Source organism: Delphinapterus leucas, chromosome X (assembly GCF_059928025.1).
Source record: "Delphinapterus leucas isolate spDelLeu-1000000601 "Yukka" chromosome X, BTC_Dleu_Yukka2, whole genome shotgun sequence".
NCBI lineage: Eukaryota > Metazoa > Chordata > Mammalia > Artiodactyla > Monodontidae > Delphinapterus > Delphinapterus leucas.
The window spans coordinates 112,267,570-112,287,245 of record NC_143150.1 but is presented as its reverse complement, the minus strand read 5'-3'; the positions used below and the strand labels follow the sequence as shown (position 1 = coordinate 112,287,245).

Genomic DNA, 19,676 nt, shown 5'->3' with positions numbered 1-19,676 from the left:
TTGTCGGATTTCATAATTCTTATGAAAAAGCATCCAGGTGTCTAGAGTCTAATTCACCCTCTTTGTTGAGTCAGAAAATGGACAGAGCATCTTTATTTTACTAATGTGCTTTATTTGGATAGCCAAATGTTATGCAGCTATTAAATGTGGGTTTGTTCTAAATGTGTGTCTGTTTAAAGTGTAAATGTTTGACAGTTTACAGGAAATTTATAGGGGAAAAAAGAGAACCCAAATACTATTTAAACTACTTAGATAACTACAGTTTCTTTCTGACCTACATATGTGTGTCTACATATATACGTACATGTTTTTCGATCGTTGATTAAGTTTGCACACCTTTTGGTTTTCTTCCACTTAATTAGTTGGCACTTTATGTATTGGCCTAATGCCCATACTTGTCCTTTTCCATAATTAAAATCTCTACCTATTTTATTTAAACATTCTCCTTTTGTGGAGTCTAAGTTATTCCCAATTTTTGTTTGATTTAAAAATAGCTACACATATAAACATTTGAATTCAGATTCCTTTTTTCTTTGGGGGTCGTTTTGGTTTTTTTTAGAAGTAGAATTTTGCAAACCTTGTATATTATGAAAGTAGTTAAATGTACTTTTAAAAACGCTTGCACAAATAGCGTTTGTGTGTAGTACGGTGAAAAATAAGCCCCACGATGGAGGGATTTGAAGTGCTCATGGTGAAGACCCTGTGCAAGCCTGGTCTAATGGTGCAGACTGCATTTTCTAAATATTTAGTGAATGTTGGAATAAATGTCTAGGGTAGTGCTGAGAAGGTGGGTAAACTTGGCTGAGGATCAAAGGAAGTTTTTTTCATCCAAGTCACGTTGTGTTGGGGAGAGCACATTGGATACCCGGGCCGTGTCACTGCTTTAGGACCTGCTAACTGCACCTGGCAGATTTCACAGCACATCCTTCCTCCTCAGTTGTCTGATAGCTGATCACCCACCAATTGAGTGGATTCTGTTGCTCTAAGTCACTGTGGATGCTAAAACGGTTTTCACAATAAGAAAATCTTGTCAAAACTTACAAGCCCCATATTTCTCTGCCTGACCATCCTAGCCTTCTGTGTTTTTAATCCTCTCCCTTTTCTCTTGTGTTTGTTTAGCACTTCTGTTTGGCGGTGACACCAATCCTGCGCATCCCAAACACATAGGAAGTATTGATCCCACTTGCAACGTGGCTGATGTTGTGAAAGGTAAGGAGGCCGACGTAACGTTAGCGGTTGTGGTTCCAGTAGGATTGTGGTTTCGTTGAGGCCGCTTGGCTGTAGGGTTATGGCGCTGAACTGTTTGCTGGTTCATCAGGCCACTCTGGGCCCAAGCCATTTGATCCAAATATGCCTTGTTCTTTCTAGGTGGCTCAGGAAGCGATGCATAATTAGTAATGTTCAAAATCGGAGTTTCTACTTCATTGACTAAGGCTTTTCTTATAGTTCTAGCTAAACAGTAAATATTTGTTAGCTTAAGAATCTAAGTTTCAATTGCCACCACTGTCTGAAAATTTCAGAGAATGCAAACCCCTGTTATAAAATTCAGCTGAATTCACGTGTTTGTAAAATGTATATATCTTTCTGACATGCACTCCAGGTTTTAGAGAATCTACATGGCATTTGGGCTTCACGGGTTCACTGGATGTGGAGCTGGACTCTGTTCCAGCAGCCTCAGGGTAGAACAGAACCCTAGAGCCATATGTTCCTAGTGCCTGGGCACTCGGAATTTGAACAGCAGTCTCCTCATTTTTCATTTAAGATAAATGCTAGCTCCAGAAAGCCTTCCTGGTTGTAAGTGATCCACCAGGTTCCTGGACCTCTTCAGTCTTCTTCGGTGTTAGGGTTATTCTCTGCAGCCTCAGATCCCCAGACTGTCCTCTTTCCTAGATTGTGTCTCCTCCTGTGGCCCTCCTCTCCTTATCTAAACACACACCTTACTAGTTTCAGGACCATAGCACTCTCCGACCTTCACTGGGATCTCTGTTGCTCTTAACTTTTTCTGGATTGTGTAGCTAAATGACTAGGAGGCAGACGAGGGCCTTGTCTCCTTGGCAGAGCTCTCAGGCCTGCCTCAAGCAGAGTGACCTTTGCTCTTGGAGCTTGGAGGGCCAAGGGACGGTGCCCCATGTGGGCAGCCTCCCCAGTGGGGGAACAGACCAGATCTTCAGCCGCTAAAGCTAAGGAAAACCTGTGCTGTTTGGTTACCCTGGGCATCCCCCCGGTGGCCTTAGCTCAGGCTAGGCTTGTCAGGCTGCCCTGGCCTCTGTTTAGTTAGAAAACATGTACTCACATTACTTCAGTTGCAAGCGAATAGGCTCAGCTTCAGCACGCTAAGAACCCTGTATGTAGGTTTCTCTCTCACAAGGTAACCCTCTGTAGGCCCCCAGCAGGGAAGGGAAGCAGGATTGGTCTTATCACCACTTGTATGTTCATCTGGCCCTAGCCCAGTGGCTTTTATGATTCAGAAAGCCTGGTTCAGATAGTTGACTGCCCTTAGAAAAAAAAGGCACACATTCATAAAGCAAAAGTGCATTATAGTATATTGCATATGTGCCTTTCCTCTTGAACTGCAAGCAATTTGAAGTCAGGGTATTTGTCTTATACTTGTTTTGTGACTCGCATAGAACTTAGTATATGCCTGTGTAGATGGTCAATAAATATTCCTTGGCTTGAGAAATGTTCAACTTTTCGGTAATTTACTTTTAAAGAAGCTTTATTATGGTACAATTCACATGCCATACAATTCACCCATTTAAAGTGTACAATTCAGGGGTTTCTAGTTTATTTACGGAGTTGTGCAACCATCACCATAATCCAATTTTAGGACTTTTTCATCACCCCAAAAGAAACCCCATAGCCATTAGCAGTCACTCCCTACTACCCCTCTCCCCAGCCCTAGGCAACCACTAATCTATTGGGTTGGCCAAAACGTGCCTTCCGTTTTTAAGTAAAAATAAAAGACACATTTTTCATTTTCACCAAGAACTTTATTGAACCACATACTCACCCTTTTGTTCCACTACCGTCTGCCATTTTTCAGGCAACGTCATAATTCCATCTTCCCAAAACTTTTTATCTTTTTGAGCAAAGAACTGTTTCAGGTGCCTTTTAGAGTCTTCCAGGGAATTGAAATTTTTTCCATTAAGAGAATTTTGTAAAGACTGAAATACATTGAAATCCGAAGGTGCAATGTCTGGTGAATACGGTCGATGAATCAGAACTTCGCAGCCAAGCTGTAACAGTTTTCGCCTGGTCATCAAAGAAACATGTGGTCTTGCGTTATCCTGATGGAAGATTATGCGTTTTCTGTTGACTAATTCTGGACGCTTTTTGTCTAGTGCTGCTTTCAGTTGGTCTACTTGGGAGCAGTACTTGTTGGAATTAATCGTCTGGTTTTCCAGAAAGAGCCGATAATAGAGGACTCCTTTCCAATCCCACCACATACACAACATCACCTTCTTTGGATGAAGACCGGCCTTTGGTGGGGTTGGTGGTGGTTCATTTCGCTTGCCCCACAATCTCTTCTGTTCCACATTATCGTACAGTATCCACTTTTCATCGCCTGTCACAATTAATTTTAAAAACGGAACATTTTCATTACGTTTAAGTAGAGAATCGCATGCCAAAATACTGTCAAGAAGTTTTTTTTCACTTAACTTATGTGGAACCCAAACATCAAAGCAATTCATATAACCAAGCTGGTGCAAATGATTTTCAGTGCTCATGTTGGATATTTTGAGTATGTCAGCTATCTTCCACATGGTATATAACGTTGATTGTTCTCAATTAACGTCTTGATTTGATCGCTATCAACTTCAACTGGTCTACCCAACCGTGGAGGATCTTCCAGCGAGAAATTTCCAGCACGAAACTTCGCAAACCATTTTTGACATGTTCGATCAGCCACAGCACCTTCTTCATACACTGCACAAATCTTTTTTTGCGTTTCAGTTGCATTTTTACCTTTCTGGAAATAATAGAACATAATAGGCCGAAAATGTTGCTTTTTTTCTTCCATCTTCAATATTTAAACGGCTACGCAAAATTTCACCAATTTTGATGTCTTTTTTTAAATGCACGCTGATATGACAGCTGTCACATACAATCTAACAAAATTGTTTCAAATGAAGTTAAAGACCATTAAGTGCTACTACTAGAGCCATCTTACGGAAAAAGCTAAACAAACCTTTTGGCCAACCCAGTACTTGCTGTCTCTGTAGATACTCCTTTTCTGGACCTTTCATATAAATGAAATCATACAGTATGTGGTCTTTTGTGAATGGTTTCTTTCACTTAGCACAGTGTTTTCAGGTGTCATCCATGTTGTAACATAAACCGGTACTTTGTTTCTTTTTATGGCCAAATAATATTCCACTGTATGGATAGACTGCATTTTGTTTTATCTCTTCATCAGCTGATAGACATTTAGGTTAGCTAGGTGACCTTGGACATGTTACATAACCTCTTTGGGCGTCAGTTTCGTCATCAATAAAATGGTGCTCTTGGCAATTCAGCTATGTCCTAGGGTTAAGTGAGATAATATATGTAGAGCTCCTGAAGCAGCACTAGCACCCAGGAAGGGCTGTAGGTAGACAAGTTCATGAGCATCCTTGGGCATCATGTGAGTCATTTGCCTTCTCATTTATACCATTGATTATATATAATAAGTTGGTGCCTTTGCTTTTGTTTCTGGCATAAATTATAAAATATTTTAAAACATTTAGGACATTTATAAGACACTTGAATATTTGATGAAATATTTCAAGAAATATTGTTAATTTTTTTAGGTGTCATATTGGTATTGTGGTTATTTTTTTTAAGGTGTCCTAGCTTCAAGAGAGGTATTTTGAAATATCACACACGATATCAAATGCGTTGTGGGATTTGCTTCAAAATTATCAAGAGGTAGGGCAGTGAAAAAGATCAGGCTGTGTTGAGAAGTGTTGAGGCTGGTGATGCGTGCACTAGGATTCTCTGCAGTGTGCTCTGCACTTCCGTCAGCGTTTGCAATTCTTCATAATAAAGTTGTAAAAACGTACTCCCTTTAAAAAAAAAGGTTCTGAAGAACCTAGGGGCAGGACAGGAATAAAGTCGCAGACGTAGAGAGAGAATGGACTTGAGGACACGGGGAGGGGTAAGGGTAAGCTGGGACGAACTGAGAGAGTGGCATGGACATATATGCACTACCACATATAAAATAGATAGCTAGTGGGAAGCAGCCGCATAGCACAGGGAGATCAGCTCGGTGCTTTGTGACCACCTAGAGGGGTGGGAGAGGGAGGGTGGGAGGGAGGGAGACGCAAGAGAGAGGAGATATGGGGATATATGTATACATATAGCGGATTCACTTTGTTATACAGCAGAAACTAACACACCATTGTAAAGCAGTTATACTCCAATAAAGATGTTAAAAAAACATACTCCTTTTTATCATCTCATTGTTTCTTCACAAAAAGTCTCTCACTAATTTTTTTTAGAGAGATTTTAACCATGAGTCAGTGTAAGTAGAGAAGTAACGGAGAGTTCTTGGCAGTTGTTAGGGCAGACGGATGAAGCAGCGCTCAAGTGAATCAGAGGATGAGGCTGGACGCTGGAGGAGAGCAGAAGCCGTTGTTTTGAGCACTTACTGTCTGTGTGGCTCTTACTGGACTTATTGCATCCTGCCTGGTCTTGGCATCGTTCTGTACTTCTGTTGGTCTCTCTAATGGGGGTGTAAATTCCTCAAGGGCTGGAATTACTCTCATCCACGCTTGCATCACTCGTCTCAGGGACAGAAGTTTCATACCAAACACTAGCGGAAGATTGTGTGCAAAACAGTTGGATCAGTATTTGAAAGAAAGAAACTAGAAGTTTGTGCCTCCTGCTTTCTTTGGCCTTTTTAGTCGAGGTTTTGACCCTGGGCCAGGTCGCCTCCCAGCCTCTCCCTCTTCCCGCGCTCGCTCACGGCTTTACCTTCACTCTTTCTCCTGCCCCTTTTGACTTTATACCCAATGAGTCCACCAGTTACCATGGACACATTTTACTCCATCCTCTCACGTAACCATTCCTACCACTCATCTGGCACAACTTAAAAGCCTGGGCTCCTGGCAAAGCTGTATCCCATGATGATCACCCCCCCCCCATGCCCCTCTGCCACGGGGCATGTCACCTCCCCCAGCACACTTCTACCCTCACACTCATGGGGCGAGGGGCAAGGACTGCCCTGCTCCCTGTTCCCCACCGCTTCTTTCAAACCGTGTTTTTCATTTCTTCATAGCCTCCTTCCTTAAGACAACAGTGAAGGCTGGTTTCAGATTCTGAAACTGCATGAACCCGCAAAGCAACTTCCACACCATCAGCTCTTCTGCCGCCTTCATTCCCTTCATAAATCATAAATCATACCCACAGCACACTGAGGACGCTTGGCTTGTACATACTTTCTAGAATGCCCTGATGCTTCTTCCACTTGGTGAGACATATGCTTACTAAGGGTCACTTACTTGTCCTCACACCGTTGGTGTAAGTTATACCACATGAATATGTATAAGTATACATAATTTATTTATACGTTATGTAAACTGAAGAAATGTGAGTACAAAAAAGAGACTTATTTCCATAAAAACCAAGTCGAATGCTTTGGAAAGACTTGATAAAGAAGAGATTCTTAAAAATGTAATGAAATGAGTGTGAACAAGATAACTTTTAGGTGACAGGGCGGCACTGAGTAGAAATCCCAGAAGGAATCTGCACTCGGATTGCTTGACAAGTATCTTTAAGTTTCTTGCACTTTAAAGAAATAGGAATTGGAATTCGTAGATGTGTGTGATATTGTTTATCTAAGAAGTATCATCTGGAACCCCAAGCTGACGCCTCTTCAAAGGAGAGACATTGGCCTTATATGAAAAGATTGGTAGAGGAATAAATTGTGTATTCAAGTGTGTATTTTAAGTTAATGTTTACAATTGTAGTCATTTTATGGTTTCCCACTATCCAACTTTTTTGTCAGTCATCCAACTTCTGTTTCCGTTCTGGTCAGTCAAGAGGACTAATACCATATTACCAAAATAATAAAAAGTGCTCATTGAAGAAAATTGAGAAAATGTGGGAAAAGAGAGAAGAGACCAAAAATCACCTGTCTTCATAACCCAGCAAGAACATTGTTTTATATTGAATTCATACCAACTTTACAGATAGCAACTGTGAATAATGTGTCTCTTCATATGAAATCCGTAGTACTTGTGTATTTCCCCATCTCCAGCGCTAATGCCCATCACACACCGCCTTCCTGGATGAATTCAGTGTCTGATCTGCTGTACTCATAACCTCTATATTCAAATAGTTTTCCCAGCTAGGTGTATATAATCTTTATTTCTCAATGAGATATTAGTCTTAAATCAGTTACCTTTCCTACCATGGCAAAATTGGCTAGGCACCCTAGCAGGAAGCCTGAAGGTCTCTTTCCTCCCCGTGGAGAAAGCATATTTTAATAGCTTTCTGTCTCATGCCCTGTGGACCCCACTTTTAATTCTCTAAGTGTCTGCATACCCAAGCAGAAGCTCTTTCTGGCTCAAGATAAGACTGAGAAAAAATAAACAAGGCAGACAGCACGAACTATCAGAAGGCCTGGAAGTTCTTCCATGTCTTCTAGCAAAAAGGCGCTGGAGTCTCCGCCCCCAAATGCCCCAGGGACAATAGTCAGAGAGTCCCAAAGGGCCCACGCCTCCCCAGCTCTTCTTCCCAATACCCCCGAATGCTGTCAAGGAGAGGAAGAGATGTGTGTCAGCTTCCTTCAACTCTCAGTGACGTCTTACCATTCCCTTCCTCTTTTGAAAGTAGCTGGTATTTTTTCACTGTTTTTTTACCTTCTCCTCGTACCTTCTGAGATTTTTCAGCTAATCTTTACAATGTTGTATTAGTTTCTGCTGTACAATGAAGTGAATCAGCTATATGTATACATATATCCCCTCCCTCTTGGAACTCCCTTCCCCCAACCTCCCATCCCACCCATCTAGGTCACCATAGAGCACGAAGCTGAGCTCCCTGTGCCATACAGCAGGTTCCCTCTAGCTATCGGCTTTACACATGCTAATGTATATATGCTGATCCTAATCTCCCAGTTCATCCCCCCCTTCCCGCCCCCCCCCCCCGCCATGTCCACATGTCTGTTCGCTTCATTTGCATCTCTATTCCTGCCCTGCATATAGGTTCATCTGTACCATTTTTCTAGATTCCACATATATGCATTAATACATTGTACAATATTTATTTTTCTCTTTCTGACTTACTTCACTCTGTATGACAGACTCTAGGTCCATCCACATCTCTACAAATGACCCAATTTCGTTCCTTTTTATGGCTGAGTAATATTCTGTTGTATATAGGTACCACATCTTCTTTATCCATTCATCTTTTGATGGACATTTAGGTTGCTTCCCTGTCCTGGCTATTGTAAACAGAGCTGTAGTGAACATTGTAGTACATGACTCTTTTTGAATTATGGTTTTCTCAGGGTATATGCCCAGTAGTGGGATTGCTGGGTCATATGGTAGGTCTATTTTTAATTTTTTAAGGAGCCTCCATACTGTTCTCCCTCTGTCTCTAATATTTTTTTCCCTTTTGTTTTAGGAAACTTGATTTACAAGGTGTAGGGGTTCTGAGTTTTAATGATAGCTCTGCTATTGATTTTCTCAGCTGTGAAGGTCCTGCATGGTTTAAGCATAGTCAGATGTCCAGTCCAAATGACCACTGTGTGCGTGTGTGCGTGCGTGCGTGTGCCCGTGCTTGCCTATGCACGTGCACGTGCGTGTTTTATAGCCTTAGGAAGCCTTAATGAACTAACAATGATTCCATACTTAGATCTCTTGAGGCAGACTCTAGGAAACTTTTATGTAGAAGGGTAGGGACACTATTTTTATTTTTGACTAGACAGTTGTATAAATGCGTAGAAGTGGGGTGCATCTTGCATCATCGTAATTTAATGTGCAGAACACTGAAGCATGCCTCCTTGCTGCTTATTTAGCACAGTAATATCTACCTTTACACATCTGCAAATTATAGCCTCGTGGCAGTGAGTGCTAGAATTAGTGTTGTAGAGCAGCTCCTATTATCCTCTGGGAGGTGCCTTCCATTGTGACCCTTTTCCCTCCTTTCTGTGTAAGAAACCAGGGAACAAAATGGAAAATCCTGTGATAAGATCGTTTTAAAGGTACAAACAAATACTTGGCACAAAAGTCAGCTCTCACAGTGACGTTAGTTTGCCTGTGTTGTTCCTAAATGCTCTTATTGCTGGGCTTAGCGTAATAGCATACAAACAGTTTCTGCAGAGCGTGTCATTATTCTGGTTCAGAAATAACGTCTTGTGCTCTCACTTCGGGCTCTTCAGGTTGCAAGTAACAGAGACCCACTCCCACCAACTCAAGAGACAGATGTATTAAAAGAACCTAGTTGGTCCCATGGTAATCCTAGGGCAGGAACCACTTTGTAGTCGGAGCTATAGAAATTGGAACTGGGAAACAGAAAGCAAGGGTTTTTTTCTGTGTAAGAGGGTTTGTCAAGTCACAGCCCCTCAGCCCCACTCTTGTCTGTAGACTGGCAGCCTCTTTAGGGCAGCTTGTTTAGGGCAATGACAGGCACTCCAGGCCTTCTAGATCACCATAACTCTAAGTGTTTCCTTTTGCCTTCTGCCCTGCCTGAGTGTCTCCATCCTGAATTCGCACAAGATGAATTTCATCGGCTCAGCCCGTCTTTTTGCCCACAACCGCAGGTTTTAGGATTCTAGTCAGCCTGTGGATTGGTCGCCCGTACGTTAGATGTTCTGCCCCCCACTTCTCCAGTTGGCTGCGCTTTGGGCAGTGGGAGAGGGGCTAGCACTTCAAAGAAACCCCTGATGCTTCCCACTCGAGATGGGTTTTGGGTAAGTGATGATAGACATACCTTATTAGAATTGCTTTGTGACTTAAAAGCGTTTCTGTTTTTTTGGTTGCGTTGGGTCTTTGTTGCGGCGAGCCGGGGGCTACTCTTTGTTGTGGTGCGCGGGCTTCTCACTGCAGTGGCTTCTCTTGTTGCGGAGCACGGGCTCTAGGCATGCGGACTTCAGTAGTTGTGGCTCGCGGGCTCTAGAGTGCAGACTCAGTAGTTGTGGCGCATGGCCTTAGGGCTTGAACCCGTGTCCCCTGCATTGGCAGGTGGATTCTTAACTACTGCGCCACCAGGGAAGCCCTTAAAAGTGTTTCTTAAAAGCAGCATACATTGTAAAGTAACCATACTCCCATAAAAATTAATTTTAAAAAATAAATAAAATGAAGGAGTAAAAAAAAAAAAAAGCAGCATACCTGTGACTCTAATGCTTTGTGGTCGTTTACATTTACCTTGTTCAGGCATTGTTTCTTTCTTTTTTTTTTTTTTTTTTTTTGCGATACGCGGGCCTCTCACTGCTGTGGCCTCTCCCGTTGCGGAGCACAGGCTCCGGGCGCAGGCTCAGCGGCCATGGCTCACGGGCCTAGCCGTTCTGCAGCACGTGGGATCTTCCCGGACCGGGGCACGAACCTGCATCCCCTGCATCGGCAGGCGGACTCTCAACCACTGCACCACCAGGGAAGCCCCAGGCATTGTTTCTTAAACTCGAGCTTTATGGTTTTGGATATCCTGTTCATGTTTGTTTTCTCACTCAAATTTCATCTTTGTCCAGTCTCTTATAAGATATCTGTAAACAAACAATGGCATGTATTTGTGATAGAGGCTAATATTGGGTTGGCCAAAAAGTTCGTTCGAGATCATATGGAAAAACCCGAATGAACTTTTTGGCCAGTCCAGTATTTGATAGCAGGGTCCTCTGGTGAATTTTGCATAGCTTCTAATAAAAACATCTAATAAAATAGTGTCCATACACTTAAATTTTCCTGTGTGCTTCTTAAAACTGATTTGTGGCTACAATGGATCTGTTGGGCTGGTTGCCATGTGAACCTTCCCTTACTCTTCATGGCTCAGTCTTTTTTAGTTTTAGTCTTATGTGTTTATAGTTTGGGTATTCTATCCTGGGGAAGTAGAAATGTGCTACACCTACAGTTTTTTTTTCTTTTTTTAAAATTATTTATTTATTTGGCCATGCCAGGTCTTAGTTGCAGCACGTGGGATCTTCATTGCGGCATGTGGAATCTTTAGTTGCAGCATGCAAAGTCTTAATTGTGGCATGTGGGGTCTAGTTCTCTGACTAGGGATCGAACCCGGGCCCCCTGCCTTGGGAGCATGGAGTGTTAGCCACTGGACCACCAGGGAAGTCCCTACCCCTACATTTTTGTTTGTTACTTTATCATCAGTACCTTATTTCCCTTGAAAACAGGTTCTTAAAACAATGAAAATCACTTATGTTCAGTGGCAGTAATAATCATTTCCTGATATTTCATTATAAAGATTGGGTGGTAAATAGTGACTCAGATATATTGCAGATAAAAGTAATTTGATAAATTATCATATTTTAAGATTTTGGTTTCTATTTAAACAATAGAAAAGTTTTATTAGAAAGCTTATTGTTAGTAGAACTTGCATTTTACTCTAGATATAAAGGAAGTGAATTTTTAAGCCAGTAGTTGAAGTTTGGTTGTTATGTTGGTGATTTTTTAAAAACTTTTCCATTCTTATGGTACTTCACTTAAACAGAAGTATCCTATTTGAGTATATATGTGCTGTCATACTCCTCAGTACTCCATGATCATTCATGGCCTGGGAGTGACAGTGATAGAATTAGCATGACCCAGCCTTGACTTTCTAGGCCAGTGGTCTCCAAATCTACCTTCTGTTCAGAATTTTTTAAATATGTGGATTCCCAGGCCTCAACACAGAGCTACTGTATCAGCACCTCCAGGGGTTCATTTAACCTGTACTTCTTTTTTTAACTTGCTAATGAATTCTACACACACACACAGGTTTGGGAACCACTCTAGCCCACTAGTTCCCAGTCTGACCAAAAAGAACATCTCGAATCAGTATAATTGATTGAACCTGGAGAATTTTTGCATGGGCAGGATTGTTCCATTTAACAGATGCTCACTGGGTGTGTATGGTGCCCAAGGCATTATGATGTGCCACGGGAATTTATAAAGATGCATATGAATATAGCTTTTAGCAGTACTGCCCCCAAAAGACTTTTGGCTGGCTGGTATATGTGAGTCTCATTGTCATGTCTTGAGTTTTTCAAGGATCATAATGCAGTTGTTAATTACAGCATTGATACACTGTAATTTGTGGTAATGCTTGAAAAATTCTTATTCCTGTGGTCTCAGGAACCATATTGAGTCTTTGAGTTTCAAGTTGGCTGCATCTATCTGGACTCTCCTATCTTCCACATGTTACATTTGTGTCATACTTTTTCTTAATAATGCCATGAGGAACTAGCACATTTAGTGGAGTTGGGCTCGTTTCCTGTTTTTTGGTGAATGGAAGAGCAGTTTAAACATCTTTAAAGGTGTTCTATCCTTGGAGGAGTTGTTTTGTGGAGATGTATTGGCATTTTATATGGATAAGGAAGCATCATTTTTAGATTTCAGTATTTATTGGTTTAAGTGTTAGGAGTTCTTGGTCAGCTTTGTGCTGTTATGTCGCTAGGTGGAGATGTAGCATTGTTTGGTGGTATAGCCACAGCACAGAGAGTGAATCTTGTTTTTTCCAAAAGAACTGTACAGATGTTTGATGAGTTTTACTATACCCTACAAAAAAAACTTGCGAACTTAATATAATTCTAAATTGTAATTTTCTTTGTTAGGATTTAAATACAGTCCACTTTGATGTCTATTTTCACACCAATCAACTCTTTTTAAATTTTTTTCTCCTTTTGCTAACGTTTCCTTTGGCTGTCCTTCATTATTTCATCTTGTCAGAGAGATTCTGATGTCTCTATCTGTGGTTCTTTATAGTCGTTTAATTCTCTTTTTTTAATATGAATTTATTTATTTATTTTTGGCTGTGTTGGGTCTTTGTTGCTGCACGTGGGCTTTCTCTAATTGCAGCAAGGGGGAGCTACTGTTCGTTGCGATGCGCGGGCTTCTCATTGCAGTGGCTTCTCTTGTGGAGCACGGGCTCTAGACGTGTGGGCTTCAGTAGCTGTGGCACGTGGGCTCAGTAGTTGTGGCTCGCAGGCTCTAGAGCACAGGCTCAGTAGTTGTGGCGCATGGGCTTAGTTGCTCCGCGACATGTGGGATCTTCCCGGACCAGGGTTTGAACCCATGTCCCCTGCATTGGCAGGCGGATTCTTAACCACTGCACCACTAGGGAAGTCCCTATAGTGGTTTAATTCTAAAAGTTTAATAAAATGAGGATTTTTCCTCTGAGGTCAAATATTATGTAAAATTTAAATTTAGTAGCAATAGGAGGGAAATGAACCAAACCTTATAGTCTGAACATACCCTAATCTTATCTTTTGTATTATTTTAGATTGACATTGTCAATTTTTAATGTATTTAAATTCTGTCAGGCTTATTTTTCCCCCTTTCTTCCTTCCTTCCCTCTTTCCTCTTAACGCTTGAATCTTAATTGTCTACTCTATGCACAGTACTGACATGGGGAATATAAAAGAAGTACGAGCCTGTCTCCAAAGAGCTGATATACATTTGAGGACATTGCAAATGCAATCATGAAGCATTTTAAAGTAATTTGAATATCTGATCTTTAGAAATTGTGAAGGTGGAACTTAAAAAATCTTCTCACTTTGGAAGACAGTCTGGCTGTTCTTCAAACGTTTAAACATACAGCTGCTATATGATCAAGCAATTTTTCTCTCCTAGGTCTATACCCAAGAGAAGTGAAAACACATCTTCACTAAAAAAACTTGGACATGAATGTTCATAGCAATATGAATGAACATCTGAACGTTCATTTGTAATATCCAAAAAGTGGAAACAGTCCAAATGTCTGTTGATGGATAAATGAATAGACAAAATGTGACATATTTGCATAATACAATATTAATTCAGTAATAAAAAGGAATGAAGTACTGATGTATGCTACAACATGGATGACCCTTGAAAACATTATGCTAAGTGAAAGAAACCAGTCACAAAAGGCCACATATTGTATGGTTCCATTTATATGAAATGTCCAGGATAGCAAACCTATAGAGGTAGAGTAGATCCGTGGTTGCCTAGGGCTGGATGCGGGGGTAATGACTGTTCATGGTTATGGAGTTTCTTTTGGGGGTGATGAAAAATGTAAAATTAATTGTGGTGATGGATGCACAACTCTGCAAATACACTAAAAATCATTGAATTGTATGTGTGCACTTTAAATGGGTGATCTGTATGGTGTGAGAATTGTATCTCAATAAAGCTGTTTTTTAAAAAAAGTAGATCATCAAAAGGTTTAAAATTTATCAAACCAAGGAATATTTATTGACTAGCTAACAGGCATGAAATAAGTTCTATGTGAGTTATGAAACAAGTGTAAGACAGAAACCCTGACCTCAGATTGTTTACAGTTCAAGAGAAAAGCACACATGCAGTGTAAAATAATGCACTGTAGCTTTCTGAATTTGTTCCCCATCTTTTGGATGTACCTTCCTGAATTCTCTCTTCTCTTCATCTCTGTAATGGCTCTGATCTTCTTACCCTTTGTCCTTTTTTTTTTTTTCCCCTTTCAAAAGCAAACTGTTGCTCCTCAGACTTTGATAAAATAACAGCCCCAACCTGTTACCTTTAACTAACTTAAAGGACATTTAAAAAGTGTTTTAATTTTATTGAAGTATATTTGATTTAGAGGACATTTCAAAGCAAGAGTAATGTCTCCAATAACTTAAATTGTGTGGCTCATGGAAACCTGTTCATTTAGCAAATACTTGTTGACGTTTAATTTACAAATAATTGGCAAATCTTAAGATGGTTGCCATTATTATTTTTGAAATTACAGCAAATATCTTTTTGGTACAGTTTAGTCAGGTTGCATGCTGTTCAGACGTATAGTCTTGAGTTTATAGATTTTTCATGAAAACTGCCTGTTAGGAATATTTAAAAGTCAAAGCCATGTTTAGTATAAAGCAGGCTATGTCATCATTAGTGCAGTATTTTGATATTGTTGTGGTCATTAAAACTAAAAGAGAAATTTTGGTTCAGTTATTGTAATTCTGTTGTAGCCAAAAAGGGCTGTTTTTTAAGGCAGTAGTTGATTAATTCTAAATCTGTCAGGTTACAGATTGTCCTTGTTTCTTTATTCTGTTGAGTCTATCTGTCTGAGTCCATGCTGTTAGTGCAGCAGCTAAACTTCTCTCTCTCTTTGCAGATGCATATGAAACTGCCAAGATGCTTTGTGAACAGTATTATCTGGTAGCTCCAGAGCTGGAAGTTGAAGAATTCAATGGTAAAAGAAAAATAATTTCAGCCTTAAATACAAAGAAGCTGACTAAAAAACTGATTATACCTGAGCTATATTTCAGTGAGATCCTAAAATTGTGCTGCTTTTTCATCTCTCTGTGTTTTTAAAACCTTTTTTATATCTCTGGTCAGTGAGTTTTTGTACAGGAATGTGTTATCTATTAGAGCTCCAAGCTCTTGGAACAGAAGTAATCAAGGTGGAAGATGCACAGAGATGTAAATAAGCAGTTCTCAAAATAACCAGTGCAAACAGTCAATAAACATGTAGAAAAGTGTTTACTAATCAAAGAAGTACAAAGAAAAACATAGAGGAATGCCATTTTTGTCTTTCAAAGTGGCAGTGATTAAAACATTTTAAAGCTTTGAATTGCCGCCCAGAAAAATACTCTGTCCCCCAAATTTACACATTTCTGATATACGTTTAAATTGGTATAGCCTTTCTTTAAAAAAACAGGCTAACAATGTTCTTTCTCTTTGGCCCAGTAAGTTAAAGTAATAATGGTTATATTCTTTGGTCCAGTAAATAAACTTCAGAAAATTTATTAAGAGAAAATAGGGACTTCCCTGGTGGTCCAGTGGTTAAGACTCTGCGCTTCCATTGCACGGGGCACGGGTTCGATCCCTGGTCGGGGAACTAAGATCCCGCATGCCCCTTGGAGTGCCAAAAAATAAAAGCAAATAAATTAAAAATATGCGAAAGTCATGAAAAATTTTTTAAATCTGTCAAGAACCAATACTTAAAAAAAAAAAAGGAATAAAGACGCAGACGTAGAGAATGGACTTGAGGACACGGGGAGGGGGAAGGGTAAGCTGGGACAAAGTGAGAGAGTGGCATGGACATATATACACTACCAAATGTAAAATAGATAGCTAGTGGGAAGCAGCCGCATAGCACAGGGAGATCAGCTCGGTGCTTTGTGACCGCCTAGAGGGGTGGGATAGGGAGGGTTGGGAGGGAGATGCAAGAGAGAGGAGATATGGGGATATATGTATACGTATAGCTGATTCACTTTGTTGTAAAGCAGAAACTAACACACCATTGTAAAGCAATTATACTCCAATAAAGATGTTAAAAAAAAGAAAATAGAGATGTGCACAGATATATGTATAAGAATGATGATCAGAGTAGTTTTCTTACAGAGAAAAATTAGAAAACAACCCAAGTTTTCCACAATAGGGAATTATTTAAATAAATTCTGGTATACCCATAAGATAGAATACTACGCAACGAATCAAAACAATGCTTTAAAGAATATTTAATGTTTGAGAAAAGTTGCGTTTTTAACCACAGGCTATAAAAGCTCGTAATAGTGTGAGTTCATTGGATAATAAGTCGAAGGATTTATACCACCAAAATACAAACAGCAGCTCTCTGGATGGGGGGTTTTAGCTAATTTTTATATTAGTTGTGTGAAACTATATTTACATGTTACTTTTATTTTTTTATTTGTAGGTTATGAAAGAGACATACTTATCTCTAAAAATACAAACATAAATATAGAGTAAAAAGTGAAAGTCCCCACTACTCTGCTCCCATACAGAGTTTTGTTTTTTACATAAATGAGGCTAAAACCATACATGTTCTTTAACTTGTGTATTTCACTTCACCTTAAAGATCTTTGCATGTATTAGTGTCATTTAGAGATTATCCATAGTGTAGATTATCATAGTTTATTTAATTGTTTCCCATTGAGTGGATTTCTGATTTTCCCATATTCCATATAATGAGGCATGAAGGGGTGTGTGTGTGTGTGTGTGTGTGTATTTGGAGCGTGGGAAAACCTATGAACGTGTGGAAGTATTTCTGTAGGCTAGATTCTTAGAAGTGTGGAACGACTGAGTCTTAGGGTATGGGGTCTTAGGGTATGGCATTAAAGATAAACCACATTCCCTCTCAAAAATATTCCAAAAATCGATTTCTCTTATACTGAGTTCAGAATGTGAAGACTTCAGGCTGCCGTCATAGGACAACTGCCCCTACGTTCTACTAGGAGGTGTGGAATCGATGCCACTTTCAAAGCCTCTTGGGTTCTCTGAGAAGAGTTGCACCCCTGTTTTGAAGAAATATACCTCTAGCACCAAGTGGATTTTGCTTGAGCATTCCTGAGTAGAAGCATCTTAATATTCTATTTCTTCCTACTGGCTAGGTGGAGCCTGACCTCACTGTCCTGATTTCTATCTGTCAAACATGGAACTTAAACTCACCGGTAGTAATTAATTGCTCGTTTGCATGAATGGTAGCCTCACTCACTCTGAAGGCCAGAGCAGCGAGCCTGGTCTTGCTGATTCCTGGGTGCCAGCCAGGTCAGCACGTTCCTTCCCAGCGAGGCTGTCACAACGGGCAGTGCACCCCACCAGGGGAGAAGCTTTCCAACCATTTTTGGCATTGTCTCATGCGTGATTTTTGAAGCCCTTTTTCCCATCACTAAGAGAAATGGTGGTTATAGGTAGCTTCTAGTTTCCTGTTGCTTTGGGGGATGTATTTACAATTTCTATTATTTCTTGAATGCCAGAGCTCTTTGTGAGTGCGGTTAAGCACTGCAGTTGAGCTCTAACAAGCTCTGTGTTAGAGACGGAGGTCAGAGGTTGGTCCTGAACACCTTAAGCAGACACGGGCTTTGTCACGGAGAGAGAGTGTGTGTGACTGTTTTCCAGCGAGGAGTCAGATCCAGGTTCTGTGGATTCATTTTCAGAGCCCGTGTGAACTAGCATAGCATCCCCTTTCAGGATGCTTCCATTCTCCTGTGCTCTGCACTTCAGAGGACTGACACTGCCATGAATCCCAAAGAACAGTTTGTTGCTACCTGAGAATTTAAGTTCTGTGAGTTTGCCCTATGATCTCTTTTTCTGAAGTTTCGATTTTTTTCCTTCCCAATGCAGACCCCTGAGAAAGTAGTAAATAGGATTATGCAGAACATACTGTGTGAACACGATCATCATTTACGGTCATCACTAGCGTTCTGAATATTGGGAGCTAGCTGTAGTAAACTTCTTTTTTATTCTTTTGGTAGCACATTTCACAGGAAGATTAAAAACAACAGAATTTTATTTACCTTACATCAGGTTTCAAATATTTCTGGTTAGCTACCCGCGGCAACCCATGTGGGTTGCTCCAAAGATGGGTAGCCATTCTACCGTGCTTGTTCTCAACATTCTCATTCTCTTGAGAAATCAGTTGCCAAAGCATTAAGCAAATAAACATTTTTACCTTACATTTTCGGCATCCATATGGTAAGGCAACATGGCTTAGAGGAAAGAGGTGAACTTTGTAGCCAGCCAGGTGGTGGAAATCTGGATTCTGACACTTAGGAGACAAGTCACTTTGCTGCTGTGACACCCACATTCCTCATCTGTCAGCTCTCCTTGTGAGGTGATAAAAGGATAATGTTTCTAAGGCCTCAAGCAGGACACCAGGCATGTGCTGGACATTTAATAAAGGGTGGTTACTGGAAGTCAGGGTTGACTTGGGAAAGATAAGATGTTATGGTTGCCACACTTGGATTTTTTCACCATTTCTAGATTAGTCTTTCCTGTCAGGAGGTTGATTTATAGCTTCAGGTTTGGTTGGAAAAGTAAAGATTTCAGTTCGCACTATGTAAATTTTGATGTAAGAGGGTTCGTAGAAAAGGTGTGCATCTATCCTGGAGTCTTTGTCCTCTAGTTTTCTCAAATTGGATACTTTTGTGGATATCTTCAGTCAGGTGGTTCTACACAAGAATAAGAAAGCCATTACTAGTAGCGCTGTTAACACTGTCGAAATTAATTTTTTAGTAGTGGTAATAGCCAACATGTATTGGCCGCTTACTATGTGGCAGGCTCTGTGTAAACTAGTTTATCACTATTATCTCATTTAACCCTTACGTTAACCCACTGAAATATGTACAGTGCTCATTTTAGAAATGGAACGCTGGAGGCCCAAATGTGTTAAATTCCTATCAATATACAGCCCTCCCTTGGCGTCTGCAGGTGATTGGTTCCAGGAGCCCCCGGGAATTCCTAAATCTATGGATGCTGAAGTCCCTTATATAAAATGGTATAGTATAGTCAGCCCTCCATATCTAAGGCTTCCGCGTCCATGGGTTCAACCAACCGTGGATCAAGCTTCTCTTATATTTCTCTTAAATGAATTTTTTCTGCTTAGCCACCAGTTTTTTTTTTCATGCATATAGGAGAACGTCTGAAGATAAAACTCTTTATATCCTATGTAGAGTTCTTTGGCATTTATTAAATGTCGCTTCTACTAATGGCATTTGGAGCAATGACTGTGCAAATAGGGACTTTATTATTTCTTGAGTCTTGAGCATGAAAAACCTGGGCCATTTTTCCATTGACTTTCTAAAA

At 40.4% G+C, this 19,676-nt stretch overlaps 1 protein-coding gene across 3 annotated transcripts in view; it reads left to right on the top strand.

Annotated features, from left to right (window-relative positions):
• The window catches only part of PDK3 (pyruvate dehydrogenase kinase 3), a 109,574-nt gene that overhangs the window by 74,754 nt on the left and 15,144 nt on the right, over positions 1-19,676 (top strand). For 2 of the 3 annotated variants that reach the window (XM_089904665.1, XM_022560459.3), the window contains exons 5-6: positions 1,120-1,209; positions 15,244-15,321. In XM_089904665.1, coding sequence (XP_089760791.1) covers positions 1,120-1,209; positions 15,244-15,321 — 168 coding nt within the window. The remainder of the gene's footprint in view (positions 1-1,119; positions 1,210-15,243; positions 15,322-19,676) is intronic. The other variant, XM_022560460.3, reaches the window with a different exon arrangement.